We start from the raw sequence: 22,374 nt of genomic DNA, 5'->3' as shown, positions 1-22,374 counted from the left end.
TTGGTTACCCTGGAGAGCGTCAGAGCCGACACCTACCTGGATGTACCTGCCATCTGCTGAAAAATCCATCTGAACGACGAAGCTTGGAATATCTTTGCAGTAGCCAGTGCGGTTCAGGCTTGCGCCCTGAGTGAGGTCATAGAAGTCAACTGTATGTTCAGAGGAACCAACGGCTAAGAATCTGCTGTCTGGGCTGATTCTAGAAAAAGCAATCCAAGAGCATGGTCCGTGAGAAGGGCTGTCTGGGCTGCGCAAACGTGAGGTCTCGCTGGGAGGGGCCTCCCAGGCTCAAAGGCAGGGCGATCTCACTTCATGACTCCCACACGGTTACCTTCTCTGACATTCTAGGGAACTCAGCAATTTCTCTGGGTCCGACCCCAGGGCAGTAAGGACACGGAGCCTTAGGCAGAATGGCACGGTACATGTAGTTTTTACTTGGTAAAACTCTCACGAAATCAGCAAAGACGTGTCTAAGAATTCCTGCGTGAGAGTCTCCTTCACAGCTGGCTCGCTGAAAGGGACCCTCCCAGCTGCGTTCTTCAGTCCAGCCCCGACCCTTCCGGAATGGCAACCACCCTTCTTCTCCCTGCCCAGCCCACCTGCTACGCACCTGATGTCTTGGATAGCAGATTTCCGGTCTCGTTTCTTCCCCCAGACTTTGAGGCTGTTCACCAGCAAGATGACGAACTCCCCGTTCTTCATGCCGATGGCCACCATCTCCCCGTCAGGGCTGTAGGCCGCACACCTGGCCGCGTGGCCCAGGCTCACCTTGTTCAGCAGCTTCTACGTCGATACAAAGTAACAACATCGCCTGAGTCCTAGGCTGGGCTCCCGGGGAGATGCCGCCCCCAGGCCGGAGCGCTCAGGCTGTCTCTGCGGCCACTTTGGGCCTCCAGACCCCTTGCTTCGTAGAGCGACTGTCCCCGAGGAGCCGAGGCGGCTCTAGGTTTTAGCTAGAACAGCTTGGGAGTCAACACGTATCGGGGCAGAGCTCGGCGCACTGTTTCTGTAAGGGGCTTGGCAGTCAATACTGCAGGCTTCGCGGCCCCCACGATGTCCGGCGACCAGTGCGCTCGGCCGGCGTGGCACCAGAGCAGCCGGGGCGCCACGGTTTACTTGTAGGAACAGGCGGCAAACCCGGCCGGAGCCGCCAGCCTCAGACGGCCCGCCTCTTGCTCAGGAGAAGAGCGGCAGCTTTCTGCACCTGTTGGTTCAAAGCCTGAAGCCTGGCTGTCACTAGCCGGATGCGTGTGCGTAACTTCCCCATTTCCCACTTGAAAAGAAGTGATATTAATACTGCTCGTGCAAGGCTGCCGTGAGCACTAATGAGGTGTCTGGTGTGAGCAGGCACTCACTAAATGTTAGCCGTCGTTAACAATAAACACAGTAAATAATCATGAAAATTAACGGGACTGTAACAACCATAGTTAGGCTTTTGTGTATCTGTTCTTTGATCCTCACACTAAAAATACGAATGAAATATTTACTGGCTATTTTGTGATGAACCCAACCATTTTAATTATTAGATATTAAATAGTTGTTTTATTTTTTAATTTTTAAAAATTTTTTGAGAGAGCACAAGCAAGCTGGCAGGAGGGGCAGAGGGAGAGGGAGAATTCCAAGCAAAGTCCACACCCAGCACAGCACCCAATGCGGGGCTCAATCCCACGACCCCTGAGATCATGACCTGAGCCGAAAGCAAGGGTGACACGCTTAACTGACTGAGCCTCCCAGGCGCCCCCTAACTACTTGTTTTAATATCAGATAAGACTTGGTAACCATAATTTTCCCCCAGACTACTCTTTGCTATTTTTTATTCAAGATGAATTTTTATTTTTAATTTTTTTCCAAACTCCAAGAGAAACTTAGTTGGGATTTTGATTGACATATTCCATTTGGGAACATCTGGTGTTTTGAATCATTTTTAGTCTTCTCATCCAGGGAAGACGTATCTCCTTATTTTTAAGGTTTTGTGGACTCTTCTACGACAAGAGAAAAATCCTTTTCAGATGACTCCTGTACTACGGTTATGGATGAGCACACAGCTAAAAGGCAGATGGCTTGGTGTGTGTGAGCGGGACGTCTGTTATTAGGCTTTCGAACTTAATTGCTGACCCACTGCATCCCCCACCTCTGGTCTGACGCTGGCCAGACCTCTCCTCCCCTCCAGGCTCCGGCCAGGCCCAACTGCGGCCATCCAAGCCCGGGCAGATAGGGCCCCTCACCTTGTCAGCCAGGTCCCAGATGCGGGCTGTGCCGTCGTTGCTGGCGGAGATGAAGATGTCCTTGGAGGGGTGTGTGGCCAGGCCCCAGATCTCCCCTTCCATGTGCCCATCAATCAGGATGTTGGAAGCAGCATTTTTTTCACCAACTTCAATTATTTCTCCATCTTTGGTTCCTACTAAGATTTTTCCCTGTTGCAATAAAAACATTAGAAAGAAGATAAACAGTGTATGCTCCCACTCCTATGACGTACTAGCCCAATTCACAGAGAAAAGTCGAATGGCGGTCGCCAAGTGCCGGTGGGAAGGGGAAAGGGGCGTGAGCACTTCATGGGTACAGAGTTCCAATTCTACGGGATAAAAAACGTTCTGCAGGTGGACGGGGGCGACAGTTGCCCAGCAATAGGAACGTACTTACTACCGCTAGACGGCACACCTAAACATGGCTAAAATGGTAAATTGTTACGTTATCTATATTTTGCCGCAATTTAAAATGAAATAGTGTTATGGTCTACTAGATATCTAGTGGGTGTGCGACTGGCAGACAAATAGATGAAGATAGGTAAATAAATAAATAAATAGATGGGATCTGTATTTTAAAGAATAACTTAGAGAAGAACACAATTAGAGCAAACGGGAGAGTGGCTCTATTGGCAACCGTACTGCCACAGGAAGGGCCAAGGGGGTTCTGCTGTTCACTCAATCGCCCAGCCTTACGTCTCCCCCTCATTTTTCCTGTTCTCCCTCAACCCTGGATGAGAGTGTCAGCAGAGTTCTCCATCATCTGGTCTCTGCCAGAACATTCCACAGACGGCAAGCTCCCTACAGAGCTGGGCAGCCAGTTTCTGCTGTCAGACAGCTCGGGTTCTTCCTAAATTCTCCCTCACATTGAACAAGAAGCCGTCTCCTGATGACATCCAGGCTCTGGGCTCAGCTCTGCCTTCACCTCCTGGATGGCTCATTACCCTACCGGATGACTGCCATTTGTCTATTTAAAAACACAGCTCCCAATTTCTAATTATGGAGATTCCCAGTCATGTCTGCCTTTTTTTATGAGGAACATCCAGAAGCCACATTCTCAGACTGATAATAACTCAAAAATATAAACACGAGGTATAAACAGAGGTTAAGATTTATTTTCAAGTACCTCAGAATTTCTTGGGGAATTAAAAAAAGAAAGGGAAAAAAGGAACACACATCACGACTAAGATCCCGATTCGGCAGCTCTGGCCAAGAGCCTGGACATCCATATTTAAGCAAAACACAACAAAAGAACAACAACAAAAAACCCAAGCCCACGTTATTTCTGATATTCAGCCCAGGTATGACTTGAAAACCTGAGTCAGACAGTCTGACGGCCCCTTCCCACCCCCTTACTGACCGTGTAACTGTGGACACAGGCAAATTATTGACTATCTCTGCACCTACAGTAATAATATTATCTGTAATCACAGCAGCTAACATCCCCTGAATGTGCTATGAGCCAGGCATGAGGAAAGGCATCAGGCATTACAACACATGTGATCCTCACAACGACGCATGTGCTGGAACGGAAAGGTTAAGTAACACACCCAAGGTCACAGAGCCAGTGCTACTCAGAAGCACCTGGGTCTGTTGGATTCTGCGAAGCCAACTCCCCCTCCTTCCCCGCCACCCGGCAGTGCAAATCCCACCTCGGAGACTCGTTGTAAGGATTCAACGATCCAGCCCAGGCAAAGTGTCTGGCTGAACTCTCACTTGAGCCCCAAGGGGACAGCTGGGGGAAGCCCAGCCCACTCACTTTGCCCCGGCACACGGAGCGCACGCACTCCACCAGCTGCCCCGTCTCCAGCTGGAAGGCCCGACAGCGCTTCATCTCCTGGTCCCACAGTTTCACAGCACCTCCTTCTTTGGTCCTAAAAAGGATCAAGAGGCACTTAGGATGTTGGCTCTCATCCTAAGACTTGCCCATGACACTCCAGGTCCCCTGTCCCTATCATCAAGGTCACAGCCACTGGGGTCCAGCAGGATGAGTGGTTACAACCATTTGGACTGGAAGATTTCCTGGAATACTTTCAAAGGCCACTATGGTAGAAGGAAAGAGGATTGCAATTTAAAATATCAAACCATGTTTTAATCAGATCAAACACAAACAGAAACGTTTTTATGTTTCTCTGCTTCATTTTCACATCTCTGTCCCCACAGGAACTTCTCTCCCCTCCTCCCCAGCCTCCTGTCCCCCAAAGGGCTACGGAGAGGAACACCTGAAGGCCAGCATCGTCACTGGGGTCGACTGTGAAGCCACCTCTCCCTTTCCCTGACTTGCACTTCTGAAAGGTTGGAGAGAGGGTAGACTGATCTCCCTGCTGCAGAAAAGGTGGGAGAAGGAAAATCTCCATTTTTCTCCCAGTGGGAAATGCTTCTGTCACTTTCTCCCAAGACGATAAGAGAAGACCAGCTGTCCCCAGAGGAGTTTCAGCTTACGGCCGCTCTTTGCCACCGGTCACTATGAGTCCGTCCCGAAGGGTCGTGTACATTGTGAAGACGGGGCCTGTGTGAGCCTTGGCCACCAGCCGGATGAGGAAGTGGTCCTTCCACACGTAGACGTCTCCATTGATGGCACCCGTGAAAGTGAGGTTGTTCTGTAAACAAAGGGACACCTTCCATACTAGGACACTCACAGCAGCCCTCAAGAGGGTCCCCTCCCAGCCACCTGCTCCTCGGTTAGGGAACCAGAGCTAGAGAAACATAAACACACATTCAAACTGACCTTCCGTGCTAAGGAAAGGCAAAAGACTTGGCAGGAGACCACGAGGCACATATGATAAGAAAATCACCCAGCCTTGAAATTCACTCTCCTGTGTTGGTTTGGGGCATTTGACTTCCTCACTGTGTGCAAGTCTGCATGTAAATGAACTTCCATCCTTGGATCCAGCCCCAGAGGATTGCAGAGTAAGGGGTATGGGGCAGGACTCCAGCCCAAACTTTTGTGGGATCATGAACCAGGTGCATAAATCCATACCTGCAGGACCCAGAGTTGGCTGGGTTTCAGAATGTCCCCAGAGAAGTCTGTGTTGGCTGAGGGCGCCCCACAGCCTATGCAAGGCATCAGCTGGGGCATCTGGGGCATAAGAAAGCTAGGAGGAATCGGGAGGCTGTCCAGGGGGTAATCCGTCCCACAGCCTCTGTGCCTAACCCATGCCTTACAGCCTTGCAAGTCAGTCTGCCTCTAGAATGATGAAGCTCCTGCCCTGAGTGGGGGCCCAACCTTTTCTAGTGAATATTTTGAGGGGAAAAATACAGTCAACTCACCCATCTATGCTAAGGAAAGGGAATAATGGTTGCAAGTAAGCCAATAAAGGAGAAAATGGGGAAATAGCTTTCTCGCTGTTTGCAGCTTCGTAGCTACAGGTGCCCCCCATGCCCATGCCCAGGGATCAGGGTCCCCTCTCAGGAAGCTTCTGCTGGAACTCACAGCACCGAAGGCCACGGAGAGCATCGTCTGCATCTTGGCAGCCTCCATGGACCCGATGACCCCTTTCTTGTAAAGCAGGGCGCTGCCTGCCAGGGTCCAGAACTTCATATGTTTGACCCCGACAGACACAAATTGGGTGTCTGAGTCGGGGCGAAATTCCACCACAAATATGCGCTCCAGGTGACCCCCTCGGCTGGCAACCTTGGCTCCTGTATGGGTGAGAGAGTCTGTTGGTTGGTGGTGGTGGGGGGGTCCTCCCATACTCTGGGCCAGGCACTGAAGTACAGTTCAGGATAGCTCTCCATCCCAGCAAGGCCCAGGGTACACTGCAGGTATGTCTTCTTCCTCAATGGCACCCTCCCCACCTCAGATACTGCTCTCCAAGCAGGAGAGAGAGAGGCTGGGAAATTTCCAGAGCAGCAGTGCTGCTAACATAACCCCCATCCCGCTCCACCCATACAAGCCACATCCAGGCACCCAGGAACACAGAAGGAAGGGATGGCCCCGGAGATGGAAGCTTCCAGATATGAGAAAAGGGCAAAGGGCACCCTTCATTTCCCCTCCTCTGGTCTCTGAACTCACCACAGGATTCCCACCCACAGGAAGCTGAACCCGCCCCTGGAGTGTAATTGGAGACTCCCACTCCTTTAGCCAGTTCTCTATTCCTTTCCAAGATTCTCTGCTTTCATGTTCTTAAAAAAAAAAAAAAAAAAAAGAAAAGTCCTTCACATTCCTTTTTCTTTCATGGTTTTTGGGTTTAAAAATTCTACTTTTTTTACTTAATTACCAGTTTTTTCCTTAACCCCATTTATGTGTTTGACTCATCTGAGGAGCTTTAACTTCTGTCCTCAGAGAGTCCCAGCTCCACCCTTTATTTGTAGAGCAATTTGGGGAAAGTTATTTTAACTCCCCAGTGCCTCAGTTGGCTCATCTGTAATTCGGGGATAATAAGACTTCCCATTTTATAAGGTGTTGTGAGGATTAAAAGATCTGGGACAAGTGAAGCCCCAAGAGCTGAGCTGAGCACAGCGACTGTTTGGGGAGCATCCGCTGGTGCAGTGGACATTCTCCCCACTGGGTCTAGACCTGCTGGCTCGTATTTCAGCCTACATCTTATACCCATCTGTGTTTACCTCAGCATTGCTTTTCAGCCTTCGAGTTTTTAATTTTTATTTTAAATTTCTTTCCATTTTCTTTGAACTTATTCTTAATGTTTTAGTTCCAATTTCCTCTTAATTATCTCCTCTCCCTATTTGCTCACATGTACTTTTTGTCTTCCCCTCCTCCTCACTGACATTTTTTAAAAAATCCCAATACAGTTAACATCCAGTGGTATATTAGTGTCAGGGGGTACAATATACTGATTCCACACTTCTGTATATTTCTCAGTGCTCATCACAGTAAGTGTTCTCTTGATTCTCTTCACCTATTTCACTGTTTGTTTGTTTGTTTGTAAGTGGCTCTCCAGCAGAGTGGCGGTGGGTGGTGGATTCTCATGCAGCTGAGCCTTTGGCCCTCAGTCTCACCCCCTGCCCCCAAGCCCTTCCCAGAAGTGGCGGGGGAGACCCACACAGTACTGCTCAGGGCAGTCAGTCTCAGAAACCATGAGACTGTGGACTCTGGGAAACAAACTGAGGGCTTCAGAGGGGAGGGGGGTGGGGGACTGGGATAGGCCGGTGATGGGAATTAAGGAGGGCACGTATTGCATGGTGCACTGGGTGTTATACGCAAATAATGAATCATGGAACATTGCATCAAAAACTGGGGATGTACCGTATGGTGACTAATAGAACAAAATAAAAATTATTAAAAAAACAAAAAACAAAAAACAAATACTTCCTTACCTACGTAGGGCTCAGAGGCTTGAAAACTCCGAGTTCCGAAGGATACCATAAGCCAAGTTAAAAGACAAACACCACAAAGGGAGAAAACATTTGCAACACTTATAGGAGACAAAGATGTACTGTGAGCTATCAGTAAAAATACTACACATCTTAGGAAAACATGAGCAACTCTCCCTTCTCCAACAGAAGTCAGATTTGAACGGCTGGATTACAGGAGAAGCAGTACAAGGAGGCACTAAAGAGACAGAGGATCATTCTCTGTAGTCATGGGAGAAATGTTGTTTTATTTTGCACTGTCTTCTAAGCCACTGTTTTTTCCTGGTTTTAATCCATGGACCCCTCTAATTGTGGGGGTGCCTGTGTCCCGCCTTGCATGGGCTTCTACGTTGCTCAGAACAGGTTTCACTCAAGTATCGAGGATCTGACAACGTGCATTTTATATAATAAGCTCATTCTGTGCTCAACTTTGTTTCTTAACTACACACACACACACACACACACACACACTCACACCAATGGAGTCCCACAAGAACAGTCCTTTAGCAGATGACGAATGAATGATATACTCTCTAACGGTAACCAAAATGTAGATAAACCTCCCTCAAAACGGTATCATCTCTAAGCAGGACTGAAGTGAAGGAAAAACCACACAATATCGGCTCAGAAGAGCTGGTGGTTGGTGACCAACCGTTAGATATTACTGGCTCAGAACCCTTCTGCAGATACCCAAGGGCTCGTTCCAACAGAGACAATGGGAGAAAGTTCCCGAAGAGAAGGCTTTTCTTGGTCATGTTTAAAAGCTTATTTAGGGGGATTAAAAAAAGATGGCGGAGGAGTAGGGGTCTCCTTTTTCAGCCGGTCCCCTGAGTCAAGCTGGATAGGTACCAGACCATCCTGAACATCCACAGAATCAGCCTGAGACGCAGGAAGATACATCTGGATCTCTACAAATGAACGTCTCCAGCACTGAGAATTGAGGTACGAAGCGGGGAGCTGTGAATCTGCGCACAGATATCGGAAGATAAACGGAAGGGGGAGGGAGCCGCCAGATTCGGGCACTGGGAAACGGTAGCCACCTGCACGGGGGAGCAGGCGGACTCGCAGACGGGCACCCACGAAACAGCAGACTGAGACCGTGAGCCGGGGAACGCACGTGACCAGATGGAAAACCGGAGCTCCGGTGCACTCACTGGAACCGGACTGAGACTGGGAGCTCGGGAGCACGTGCGGGAACCCTGGGCGGCTGGTGGTGCTAGAAACACAAAGGACAGAGACACGCCGGCCCTGGAAGTGAGGGCTAGGACACCGGCTGTGGGGCGCACAACCCGGGACGCTGCAGGGTTTTTAGCAGCACCAACAGAAACAGAGTTAAAGTGGCCAAGAGAGCTCAGTGGAGAGCAGACTGCGATCTCTCTGTTCTGTGACAGAGGCTGAAATTCGGCCGCTGCTGCTCTGACTCTCAGAAGAGGCACAGCAGACCGCCAGGGAAAGCCGCCAGAGAACAAAAGCCTGGAAATACTGGCTCACAGCGTGCCCATCCCCATCCCCCCTCGCAGGGGACACGGAGACTCTACCCAAACAGGGTTGCCTGAGTATCCGTGCGGCAGGCCCCTCCCCCAGAAGGCAGGCTGAAAAATCAAGAAGCCCACATCCCTAAGATCCCTGTAAAACAAGTGCGCACGGCCTGGGTCCTGGTCAATAGTTTGGGCTCTGGACAACCCAGCAACCTCTCCTCATCAGAATGACAAGAAGGAGAAATCCCCCCCAGCAAAGAAAAGATAATGAGTCTGTGGCCTCTGCCACAGAACTGATGGATATGGATATAACCAAAGTATCAGAAATGGTGTTCAGAGTAACAATGGTCAAGATGATGTGTAGACTTGAAAAAAATATTAACGAAATTATTAATGAGATTATAGAACCTCTAAGGGCGGAAATGAGAGCGAATCTGACAGAAATTAAAAATGCTATGAATCAAATGCAGTCAAAACTAGACGCTCTGACGGCCAGGGTGAATGAGGCAGATGAACAAATTAGTGAATTGGAGGATGGGATGGTAGAAGAGAAAGTTAAAACAGAAACGTGGCTCAAAAAAAAAAATCCAATCTCAAGAATGTAGATTACTGACTCAATGAAAAGTTCCAATGTCAGAATCATCGGCATCCCTGAGGGGTGGAGAAAGAGGTCTAGAAGAGATATTTGAACAAATTGTAGCGGAAGACTTCCCTAATCTAGCAAAGGAAACAAGCATTCATGTCCAAGAGGCAGAGAGGACCCCTCCCAAGGTCAACCACGACAAACCTACGCCACGTCACGTCATAGTGCAATTCGCAAATATTAGATCCAAGGATACAGTATTGAAAGCGGCCAGGGCGAAGAAATTTCTCACGTACAGAGGCAAAAATATCAGCATAACATCAGACCTGTCTACACAGACCTGGAATGAGAGGAAGGGTTGGCAGGATATTTTAAAACCTCTATCCGAGAAAAACATGTAGCCAAGGATCCTTTATCCAGCAAGGCTGTCATTCAGAATTGATGGAGAGATAAGGACCTTCCAGGATCGGCAGAAAGTGACCAAATTTGTAACCACGAAACCAGCCCTACAGGAGATATTAAGGGGGGTTCTACAAAAGAAAAAGGCCCCAAGAGTGATACAGAACAGAAAGTCATAATCTATAGAAACAAAGACTTTACTGGCAACATGGCATCATTAAAATCATATCTCTCAATAATCAGTCTCAATGTAAATGGCCTAAATGCTCCCATAAATGCCACAGGGTTGCAGATTGGATAAAAAGACATGACCCATCCATTTGCTGTCTACAAGAGACTCATCTTGAACCTAAAGATACATCCAGACTGAAAGTGAAGGGATGGAAAACCATTTTTCATGCCAATGGACCTCAAAAGAAAGCTGGGGTATCAATTATCATATCAGACAGATTAGATTTTAAACTAAAGACTGTAGTTAGAGATACAGAAGGACCCTATATTATTCTTAAAGGATGTATCCAACAAGTGGATATGACCATTATAAATATCTATGCCCTCAACAGGGGAGCAGCAAGGTACACAAGCCAACTCTTGACCAGAATAAAGAGACATATAGATAAAAATACGTTAATAGTAGGGGACCTCAACACTCCACTCTCAGCAATAGACAGATCACCTAAGCAGAAAATCAACAAAGAAAGAAGAGCTTTGAATGACATACTAGACCAGATGGACCTCATAGATATATACAGAACACTACACCCCAGAACAACAGAATACTCATCCTTTTCAAATGCACAGGGAACTTTCTCCAGAATAGACCATATACTGGGTCACAAAACAGGTCTCAACTGATACCAAAAGACTGAAATTATTCCCTACATATTCTCAGACCACATGCTTTGAAATTGGAACTCAATCACAAGGAAAAGTTTGGAAGAAACTCAAACACTTGGAAACTAAGAAGCATCCTGCTCAAGAATGATTGGGTAAACCAGGAAATTAAAAATCAAATTAAACAATTTATGGAGACCAATGAGAATGAAAACACAACAGTCCAAAACCTATGGGACACTGCAAAGGCAGTCCTAAGGGGAAAATACATAGCCATCCAAGCCTCACTCAAAAGAATAGAAAAATCTAAAATGCAGTTTTTATATTCTCACCTTAAGAAGCTGGAGCTGGAACAGAAGAACAGGCCTAATCCACGCACAAGAAAGCAGTTGATCAAGATTAGAGCAGAAATCAATGAATTAGAAACCAGGAGTACAGTAGAGCAGATCAACAGAACTAGAAGCTGGTTCTTTGAAAGAATAAATAAAATCGATAAGCCACTGGCAAGACTTATTCAAAAGAATAGAAAAAGGGCCCAAATTAATAAAATTATGAATGAAAAGGGGAGAGGTCACAACCAACACCAATGAAATAGGAAGGATCATTAGAAACTTTCATCAACAGCTTTATGCCAATAAATTAAACAACCTGGAAGAAATGGATGCCTTCCTGGAAACCTGGAAACCTGTAAACTACCAACACTGAAACAGGAAGAAATTGATTATTTAAACAGACTGATTAATTCTGAAGAGATTGAAGCAGTGATCAAAAACCTCCCCAAAAACAAGAGTCCAGGGCCTGACGGATTCCCCGGGGAATTCTACCAAACATTCAAAGAAGAAATAATACCTATTCTCCTGAAGCTGTTTCAAAAAATAGAAACTGAAGGAAAACTACCAAACTCATTCTATGAGGCCAGTATTACCTTGATCCCCAAACCAGGCAAAGACCCCATCAAAAAGGAGAATTACTGACCGATATCCCTGATGAATATGGATGCCAAAATTCTCAACAAGATCCTAGCTGATAGGATCCAACAGTACATTAAAAGGATTATCCACCATGACCAAGTGGGATTTATTCCTGGGATGCAAGGGTGGTTCAACATTCGCAAATCGATCAGTGTGATAGATCATATCAACGAGAAAAGAGTAAAGAACCATATGATCCTCTCAATTGATGCAGAAAAAGCATTTGACAAAATATAGCATCCTTTCCTGATTAAAACCCTTCAGAGTGTAGGGATAGAGGGTACATTCCTCAATTTCATAAGAACCATCTATGAAAAGCCTACAGCAAATATCATTCTCAATGGGGAAAAGCTGGAAGCCTTTCCCTTAAGATCAGGAACACGACAAGGATGCCCACTCTCGCCGCTATTATTCAACATAGTACTAGAAGTCCTTGCAACAGCAATCAGACAACAAAAAGGGATAAAAGGTATCCACATTGTCAAAGAAGAAGTCAAACTGTCTCTCTTCACAGGTGACATGATACTGTATATGGAAAACCCAAAAGAATCCACTCCCAAACTATTAGAAGTTATAGAGCAATTCAGTAATGTGGTGGGATACAAAATCAATGCTCGGAAATCAGTTGCATTTCTATACACGAATAATGAGACTGAAGAAAGAGAAATTAGGGAATCCATCCCATTTACAATAGCACCAAAACCACACGTTACCTTGGAATTAACTTAACCAGAGACGTAAAGGATCTATATTCTTGAAAGGATCTGTATCACTCTTGAAAGACATTGAAGAAGACACAAAAAGATGGAAAAATATTCCATGCTCATGGATCGGAAGAATTAACATAGTTAAAATGTCTACGCTACCCAGAGCAATTTACACTTTCAATGCCAACCCGATCAAAATACCAATGACTTTTTTCAAAGAACTGGAACAAACAGCCCTTAAATTTGTGTGGAACCAGAAAAGGCCCCAAATTGCCAAGGAATTGTTGAAAAGGAAAAACAAAGCTGGGGGCATCACAATACCGGATTTCGAGCTGTACTACAAAGCTGTGATCTCAAAGACAGCATGGTACTGGCACAAAAACAGACACATAGACCAATGGAACAGAATAGAGAACCCAGAAATGGACCCTCGGCTCTTTGGGCAACTAATCTTTGACAAAGCAGGAAAAAACATCCAGTGGAAAAAAGACAGTCTCTTCAATAAATGGTGCTGGGAAAATTGGACAGCTATATGCAAAAGAATGAAACTTGACCACTGTCTCACACCATACACAAAGATAAACTCCAGATGGATGAAAGACCTCGATGTGAGACAGGAATCCATCAAAATCCTAGAGAAGAGCATAGGCAGCAACCTCTTTGACATCAGCCACAGCAACTTTTTTCATGACACATCTCCAAAGGCAAGAGAAACAAAAGATAAAATGAACTTGTGGGACTTCATCAAGATAAAAAGCTTCTGCACAGCCAAGGAAACAGTCAAAAAAACTAAAAGGCAGCCCATGGAATAGGAGAAGATATTTACAAATGACACTACAGATAAAAGATGAGTATCCAAGATCTACAAAGAACTTCTCAAACTCAATACACAAGAAACAAATAATCAAATCAAAAAATGGGCAGAAGATATGAACACTTCTCCAATGAAGACATACAAATGGCTAACAGACACATGAAAAAATGTTCAAAATCATTAGCCATCAGGGAAATTCAAATCAAAACCACATTGAGATACCACCTTACGCCAGTTAGAATGGCAAAAATTGACAAGGCAGGAAACAACAAATGTTGGAGAGGATGTGGAGAAAGGGGATCCCTCTTATGTTGGTGGGAATGCAAGTTGGCACAGCCACTTTGGAAAACAGTGTGGAGGTCCCTTAAAAAGTTAAAAATTGAGCTCCCCTATGATCCAGCAATTGCACTACTGGGTATTTACCCCAAAGATACAGACGTAGTGAAGAGAAGGGCCATATGCACCCCAATGTTCATAGCAGCATTGTCCACAATAGCTAAATCGTGGAAGGAGCTAAGATGCCCTTCAACAGATGACTGGATTAAGAAGCTGTGGTCCATATATACGATGGAATATTACTTAGCTATCAGAAAGAACGATTTCCCAACATTTGCTGCAACATGGACGGGACTGGAGGAGATAATGCTAAGTGAAATAAGTCAAGCAGAGAAAGATAATTATCATATGGTTTCACTCATTTATGGACCATAAGAAGTAGGAAGATCGGTAGGAGAAGAAAGGGAAGAAGAAAGGGGGGGTAAACAAGGGGGAATGAACCATGAGAGACTGGACTCTGAGAAACAAACTGAGGGCTTCAGAGGGGAGGGGGGTGGGGGATTGGGATAGGCTGATGATGGGTATTAAGGAGGGCACGTATTGCATGGTGCACTTGCGTATAACACAGGGTGTTATACACAAGCAATGAATCATGGAACTTTACATCAAAAACTAGGGATGTACTGTATGGTGACTAACATAATAAATTATTTAAATATTTTAAAAAATTTAAAAAAATAAAGAAAAAAACAAATAAAAGCTTATTTAGAGGTGCCTGGGTGGCTCAGTCACTAAGCGCCTGCCTTCAGCAGGTCATGATCCCAGCATCCTGAGATCGAGCCCTGCATCAGGCTCCCTGCTCAGCAGGAAGCCTGCTTCTCCCTCTCCAGCTCCCCTGCTTGTGTTCCCTCTCTCACTATCTCTGTCAAATAAATAAATAGTTTTTTTAAAAAATTAAAAAATAAATTAAAAAAATAACAGCTTATTTCAAAGTCCTGGCTCTACCAGTCCCCCCTCTGGAGGTCAGAAGGCGCCCCGGGTGAGCAGGAGTCTGAGCTGGGGCAGGGCCAGAGCAGGTGCTGCCCAGAGGGGCAGAAGGGAGGAGAGTGGGCCTGAACTGAAAAACTAGCCTGTGTGCAGGGCTCGACCAGACGACTCTCTTCCAAGGAACCAGGCACAGCCTTGGGCTTGGCCGCTGCAGACCCTCGAGTCAGTGCCGTAGAAGAAAGGCATAATGAAGCAAGTCAGGCCCTCGCAAGAAAGGGCTTTATAAGTGATTTCCAGCAGCGGGCGGGCTGCCTTGGGAAGTGACGTGGGCCACCTTCCTGCAAGAATTTGGCCGAAGATGGGGGTCAGCCTGTCAGGAGGCCACTTGCAGGGACCACTCCACAGGGTGGATCTGGACCGGTCCTTCTGAGGCTATGAGGCTACGAGGCTGCAAGTCTATCGTTTAAGACCCTCAATGTCTCATCAGGGGCTAAGTCTATTTAAGATCAACTCGACATGACAGGAAATGAAGCCGCAGCCCCAAAACATAGATTATGGGGCCATTTGGACACAATGCACCAATGAACAAGAAAATGAGAAATGGACAGAATAAGATGAACGAGTCTCATCATAAAAGCCTGCAGGTTTCCAACCTCTTTTTCTCACGTGGGGGCTCAGGAGGGATTGGAACTTAGCTCCCAGATCTTTCTAGCTCCCTCCATGGGGAGGTGCTGAGATAATGAGTGTCTAGAAGCCCTGAATTGGAGAAGTGCCACTTCTTGTGCGTGCCTGGCTCAGCGTGCCCCAGATACAGGCTGCCCGGCTGGAGACAGACCTCATTAACGTCTTAACTAATTGGATCTCTTCTGCCAACCTGAGAATACACTTGAAAGATTGCACATCTTTGATTCTAACATGAACATAAATTTTGTAGCAGCCTGTATGTGTGTGTGTGTGTGTGTGGTGTGCGCGCGCGCGCGCGCATATGTGTTGGAGGAGGCAAGAAAGAAATCCTGTTACATTAAATGTAAAACTTGATTATAAGGTGAATCCCCAATTCAAAAAAGTTAAAATGCCAAAAAAAAAAAAAAAAAAAGTATTTCTGAGCCCGTGGTGGTAAGATCCTGCCCCAGTTCCTGCAATAAGGCAACCAGGGTGACCAGGCTGCAGGGGGATCTGGAGGTCATGGAAGGAATGCCAAGGACAAGGACATTTGGGTGGGAAGGGAGTTAGGACTGAGACAGAGGAGGCCGCAGTCTTCCCCCTGAGGAGGAAGGCTGCCAGCAGAGAGTGCCCACAGACTCTTCACTCAACCAGCCAGGGACTCCCCTGGCCATGGGGTCCAGGGGTCTGATGGGCAGTTTCTCTCAGATCCAGAGACCCCGGCTCCTGCTGACCCACAGCAGTGCCCATGGTGGGCTTCGGAGAGAGCCCCGCACACACCACAAGCAAGCCTCCCAGAGGGACAGACGGCCTCGCTCCTTTTACCTTCCTGCCAACGCCAGACGGTGATGGTGTGCTCGGGGTCCACGCCCACCGACACCAGGAGCTTCCCGGTGGCACTGAAGTTGACGTAATTCACCCCTTTTGAGTGGAAACAGCGCAGCATCGAGAGGGTGTGTTTGGTCATGGCGTCCCAGACGTGGATGGAAGGCGTCGTCCCTGAGGGTGGGAGGCAGGACACAGAACTGAGGCTGCAGAACAGGGGTGGGGGGCCCAGGCCACGCTTAGGTTCACCCCAAAGCCTTTCTAAGACCAGTGTTCGGGGGTTTACAGTCACTGGGCCTCAGGGACCTCCAGCCTGACTGGGCCAGCGGTGACAGACGACGAGACCCATGTGCCGTGCTTCTAGAGCCGGAGGCCTCGGGGCACCTGTGTCCAGCGCACACACTTGCAGAGGGGTTTATACAAAGGAAACTGGTGAGCACAATGCTTTGTATCCGCAGTTTCGCCAGATACAATCGGCAAACGCGACAGCGACACGGTTTTGCAGTGCAGATTGCACTACCCACAGAGGGAGCAGCCTTACCTGGGGTCTCCGTCCTATCAACTGCGGTGGGTGGACAATGGCAATGAGGAAGCGTCAAGGGAAGACAACGGCTAAAATAAGTCACGTTTCTAATAGCGAGGCACTTAACAGCAGCATCGGGAAGCTCCAAATTAAACTTGAAAATGGACATGGGTTCAATGAACACAAGCAGAAGGATAGGTTTGTAAAAACTGCCTTTGAAACGACAAAAAAAACAAAACAAAACAAAAACAACCACCACCACAACACAACCTCTCACAAATGTGAATCAGTTCACATTTGTCCTTGACAGTTTCCCAGGGTCCAGAAGAGCCAGGCACGCAAACTGCAAGCCGCCCTGACAGAGCACAGTCCCAGGCTGCAGACACGGGGCTCTTTATCTGACCCCTGGCATCTGAAAAATTACCCCCACAAGTCCACAGGGATGGGGCACCCGTTTATCTGGAATATCAGGCTCTGGTCTGACTTTACAATCCCTCAGAATCACCCATCACTGAATATTTCAACCCAGGTGACACAGATATATTCAGGGCTCAAAGGATAACGTCGAGAAAGGGTAGATGTCAGCAACCCGCCCGCTCCCTTTCCAGATAATTGCCCATCAGGCAGCATCCCTGCTCGGGTGGGGGAAAGCTCGGCGGCTGCAGGACCCTCCTACCTATCTGGCTGGTGGCCACCACGTTTCTGTACTTGGGGTGCTGGTTCACCGTGAGGCAGAGGATGTCGTCCGTGTGCTCCAGGTAGAAGCTCTGGCTCCCTAGGGGCAGAGACACAGGAGAGTGAGGGGAGGGGGATGTGCAGACCTCTCAGGACAACCTTGAAGCATTATGCAGCATCTGCAAATGCCTTGTAAAAGTGAGCGATGAAGGCCCCAAGTTCTCGATTTTAGAATCATGCCTGGGGAGCTGGGAAACCATTTTTTACATTTACGTATTCTGTTCCAGGCCGGACAGAAGAGCTGGAGTCTATTCTCTAGCACCTGTCAGCTCCCCTGCAACCCCTCCCGCTGCCTGTGGGGGTCCAGAGCTCAGTCCAAGTGCAAGGCTTCCAGGGTCCAAAATGATAACAGAGTTACTACCTAACTGAGCAAAATGGCACCACTTACCCCTGTGAAAGGGAAGGCTATGGAACAGGAAAATACTTAGGGACTCTCTTTCAAATCCTCCTTAGTTCTCAAAGCACCAATCCATTTGGGTGCCTAGATGGCACAGGTGAGGTCTTCACCTCCTCATGCCCTCACTCAACGTATGTCACAGGAGGTAGAAGAAAGGACAAGAAATACGTTATCAGCGACTGTGGCAAACGGGTCTGCCGACTTCCAAGGTGTCAACTGTAATCCCATCCAAAGGCCCAAGGACTAGAGGTAAATGACAGCACTGATAGACAAATAGCTCATTGCTACTAAAACGATATATGGTCACACGAAAAAGAGAAATCGTATAGAAACTCTCAAGGCCCCAAAAGACAAATCATTAGGCGCTCAGTGACTTCACTGTCTAAAAATGTACGCATAAGCAAGTGTGCAGACTTGGGAAGGAGCATGAAGAGTTGAAAAAAGGAAGGGGGCTTGTTTTAAGATGTGAAGCAAATAAGGCAAGATGTGAACGCATTTAAATCTGGTGGCAAAGGTATGGGTATCAAATTAATTTCTGAACGCTTCTTTCGGCTTGCGGTGTTTCTTTTTCAACTACTTGTTTAATTTGAGTCATCCTGCAGTGAAAGGACATTTGGGGTGTTTTGCTTATGGTTTAGGCGTTCTCATTCTTCTGGCCAACTAGTCAAAGCAAGCTAAACTTGAAAATCTGAGCTGCTAAAAAATGGGTAGTAAGGAGGGCACATATAGCATGGTGCACTGGGTGTTATATGCAACTAATGAATCATCAAACTTTACATCAGAAACCAGGGATGTACTGTATGGTGACTAACATAATAAAAAAACATTAAAAAAAATTGGTCACTGTGAAAAATTAATGAGCAAAGTTCCCCTGGGCTCTGTTCTTGGTAACCGGCTGCAAGGAATTTCTCCACTCCCCACACCCTCTTTCTGGCTCCCGTCCATCCCTCCCAGCCTCAGAGCAGCTGATGGAAATGTGGACACCTCCCCCCGGGGGCTGACAGCAGGATGTTGTTAGAAAGGAAGAGGGCTTTGACCTTTGAACGTGGGCGCCACACTTTCTAGGACTTTCTGGAATTGAGAGGAATGGCTCCCACAGAGGCCAAGAATGCACCAGCTTTGGGGCATCTCAAGAGGGGGAAGGCACACAGGGAGAGAGGGCAGGAAGCAGGGCCTGCCCTCGGAGGGGAGCCTGGGGCCACGTCACGCAGTTACCCGTGGAGAGGCTCTGCAGCACGCCAGCCGCCGCCGTGTGGAAGATAATGTCCGAGCCGTCATTCAGGTAATGCAGGTTGTTGCGACAGTCGAATCCCCTGTAGCCAAACACGTGGTCGAGAGCCAGCTCCTACATTCCCACACACAGACGACAGCAGCCCTCAGAGGAAGCAGGAGCAGGGCCACAAGCCCACGCTCTGGGGGCAGCCAGCCCCTTACCTCACGGGAACCGCGCGGCTGGTGAGACAGCCAACCCCAAGCTGAAAACATCTTGCTTCTTGGCTAGCTGAGGAGAAAACGCAGCCCTTTCTTGAATTCCCTGAAGAGCGAGGGGGACAAGGCTCACTGGTAGAACTACAGGGAGTCTTCTACATAGGCCAGATAAGCTTCCAGGCTGTGTAGGTGAGTGCAGGCCTACTGGCTGATGCCCTACAGAGGTGACCTTGGCAGGCACTCTTCAGGAGAGGGAATGGTGGCCCAGAGGTTTGCTTTGATCCCCAGGAACGCCACCAGGACCAGCAGAGAATACTGAGGCGAACACCACGCTCATTCTGTTGCCTGGTGCTTGCCCTACAAATTGTCTACATCTTTTGCATTTTTTCCCAACAACAAGATACTGTTCTGGGTTTATAGTCTTTCTCTTCCTCCATCTTGTCTCTCCTGACAGAGAGCAGTGGCCGATTGAGCTCAGATCAGTTATTAACGCGCTATGACGCACATGTACCGTTGGTAGCTCTTCTGGGCCAGGCACGGTACTGGGGGGGGGTGGGTACAAGAATAAGCTGTGGGTCCCTGATTCTAGGTTCCCTGACTTTTCTCTCTCTAAAGCTCATCGGTTGCAAACATCAGATTGTTTTAAAATACCACAACCCCTCCTTACTCCAGAATAGTCACTGACTTTCACTGCATAGGGGATAGAGCCCAAACTCCTAAGCTGGCATACTCACCTCCACTCACACATGCCCTGTACCCCTCGGTCAAGCTGAATTGTCTATTTAGCCCACATACCATGAGTTTTCGTATCTTTATAATTTTGTGTTTGAAGTCTCTCTTGCCTAGAGAGCCCTTCTCCTCCTTTCATCTCAGCCTTCCCCCAACCCCATGTGTCTCCCAGGAGCTCATGTGTAACATGAGACCCCTCATCCTGTGGGACACTGAGTCAAACGGGGACAGTCAGATGATTTCTCCCAGGAATTTAGAATTGAGGACACTGGTGGGCTTGGCTGTCATAACGAAGTGAGGAGAGAGAAACTCGGAGGCTGGGTCATAACCATCATCTACCAAAATAGTTCAAGAAGTCTCCAGAAAAAGAGAAAAATGCATCAGACAGACAGGGCCTTGGCGGGCAGAAAGAGGCACCATCTTGGTTTATGATGGCTCCTCAGCTTCGGGATCCTGTCTTTTCCTAAAGCTCAGCTGCATCTTCTGACCTGCACTCTGTTCCATGATAAATCCCTCCAATTAGTCCTTCTTTTCCAATAAAAAAAAAAAATTTAAGATGGATTCTTCTGTCCTTAGTTCACAGTGTAGTAGGAGGGATAGATGAGTGAGAAATAATGGAGGTAGCGTGTGTGACAAGGGCTGCAGATGAGGGGGTTGTGTGAGGGAGTGTAGGAGGGTTTAGGATGAGGAGAATCAGGGAAGATTGCACAGAGAAGATGCCAGAGAAGAGCTTGGAGAGACCAGGGTGCAGGGAGGGAAGAGGAGGCGCCTTCTAAAACACAGGGGCCTGAAGGCCCACGGCAGCGTCCCAGAACGTTAAGTAATGGGTTTGGGGGTGGAGATTTGAGGTGTGGTGGCAAATCACAGGTGCTGAAGCTGGAAGGCGGTCCTGGGTTAGTGTTTTTGAAACCATGCACTTGAACCCCCCCCCGAGGAAACTGTGGGAATCTCCCGGGTCTTAAAGCTGTGGTGAAGCATGAAGAGTTGCGAACTCTGTGGGCAGCAAGACTATGTGTCAGAGAGGGAGGGGACTCTGAAGGCAGAAACCCTCTTAGAAAAGAGAAGGTCCACAGAGCGGCAGTCCTCAAGTAGGAACAACTGAGTTCAAATCCCTCTCTACTTCCTGGCTTGGAGATCTTGGGCATGGGACCTACTCAGTCACTTAACTTCTGAGAGCTAATGTCCTTATCTGTAAAATGAAAACAAGAATACTACCTTCCTCATGGGTATGAAAGGTGCATGAAACACGTCGTGGGAAGTACGTACACAGTCCCCAGCTCCCCGCGAGTGCTCCCATGACATTAGAGACAGTGAATAAGCTCGCACTCCCCCTGTGTCTCCCCTCATCTCCGAGTGGGACTAGGTCTGGGGGAAAGGAGTCAGGTTCGAAGGATGTGGGGCATTTGTAAGTTAGTACTGAGAGGACTCGGTGACAGGGCTGAAGGAACATGACCCAGTGGGTGTGATTCCCTGGGATTGGGGCCACAGTGCTACGTCAGAGGGAGAGGGGACAAGAGAGACCCAGCAGATCCATTCAGGTTTACTAGAAGATGCCTACGGAACACGCAGATAGTGATGTCCACCAGGCATGTCTTAGAACACTGACATCAGATTAAAAACAAAATAGTTTAACCTCCTCACCTCAACCAGTTTCTTTTTTTTGGTGATATTGTTCTTCTGGAGTTTCTCAGGCTGGGGAGCTGCTCTGCTAACAGGCGGTCTGGAATAGAGGGTGACAAAAAAAAAAAAAAAGCCAAACAAACACAAAAAGAAAAACAAAACAAAATACAGTGTTGAACAAAAGGCAGCAAGGTTGCTCATCCGGGGTTCAGCTAAGGCCAGTGCCAGGGTCCCCTCTCCCTTCCCCCACTCAGCAGACCCTCCACCTGGCTTTGTTCTGTCCTGCTCCCTCTCTTGCTCCCCCGGAAAAGGTTAGATTCTGACGTTAGGGTCCCACATGATGGGGCCTGGATTTAGAGGCACTGGGATGGTCTTCCCCACATCTAAAGCATCATAGTCAGGGACCAGGCTCTCTACCTCCTGGGAGCCAGGAAGAACACAGGAGCCAGAGGGGCTGATTTTCAAATGAAAGAGGAGCCTAAGAATGAGAAAAAAGAGGCTGTGCTTCCTGAACCCACCAGCTATTTTCCAGGCAGAGATGCGCCTATGTTGTTTAGAATTAGGAGGTCAAAGATCATCAGAATTAGGAGGTCAGATATCATGGCATGGTGTGAAGTGGGACTTACAGGTCAGGTTTGGGAACGGCCCCAGGTAGCCAAGTGCCCAGATCATTCTCGATACACGAAAGGGCAAGTGGGAAGTACAGGGAGAGGAGGCAGAAAGAATCCCCACTCTGCCCTACACCTGGGGTTTATGGTCGACGTTAAACTGCTGCCGTCAGCCCGAAGTCGGCCTTTCTCTTCTCGGTTTTGTCTCGGGGGTTCCAAATTTAGCTAAGAGATTTTGTGA

General features: G+C 47.8%; 1 protein-coding gene across 1 annotated transcript in view; it reads right to left on the bottom strand.

Annotated features, from left to right (window-relative positions):
• EML6 (EMAP like 6) overlaps window positions 1–22,374 on the bottom strand; it is a 275,854-nt gene that overhangs the window by 7,326 nt on the left and 246,154 nt on the right. Inside the window, exons 29-39 of the mRNA XM_087863403.1 lie at window positions 21,547–21,625; window positions 18,964–19,093; window positions 17,293–17,391; window positions 16,635–16,655; window positions 16,094–16,267; window positions 5,677–5,885; window positions 4,686–4,843; window positions 4,003–4,117; window positions 2,226–2,414; window positions 611–783; window positions 37–199 (exon numbers count right to left, since the gene is read on the bottom strand). Of these exons, the coding sequence (XP_087719529.1) occupies window positions 37–199; window positions 611–783; window positions 2,226–2,414; window positions 4,003–4,117; window positions 4,686–4,843; window positions 5,677–5,885; window positions 16,094–16,267; window positions 16,635–16,655; window positions 17,293–17,391; window positions 18,964–19,093; window positions 21,547–21,625 (1,510 nt within the window). The remainder of the gene's footprint in view (window positions 1–36; window positions 200–610; window positions 784–2,225; window positions 2,415–4,002; window positions 4,118–4,685; window positions 4,844–5,676; window positions 5,886–16,093; window positions 16,268–16,634; window positions 16,656–17,292; window positions 17,392–18,963; window positions 19,094–21,546; window positions 21,626–22,374) is intronic.

This window comes from Ursus americanus, chromosome 7 (genome assembly GCF_024610735.1).
Source record: "Ursus americanus isolate L20-20 chromosome 7, mUrsAme1.1.p, whole genome shotgun sequence".
Taxonomy (NCBI): domain Eukaryota; kingdom Metazoa; phylum Chordata; class Mammalia; order Carnivora; family Ursidae; genus Ursus; species Ursus americanus.
Note: the sequence above shows the minus strand (reverse complement) of the source record. Positions and strands in the feature narration are given on the sequence as shown.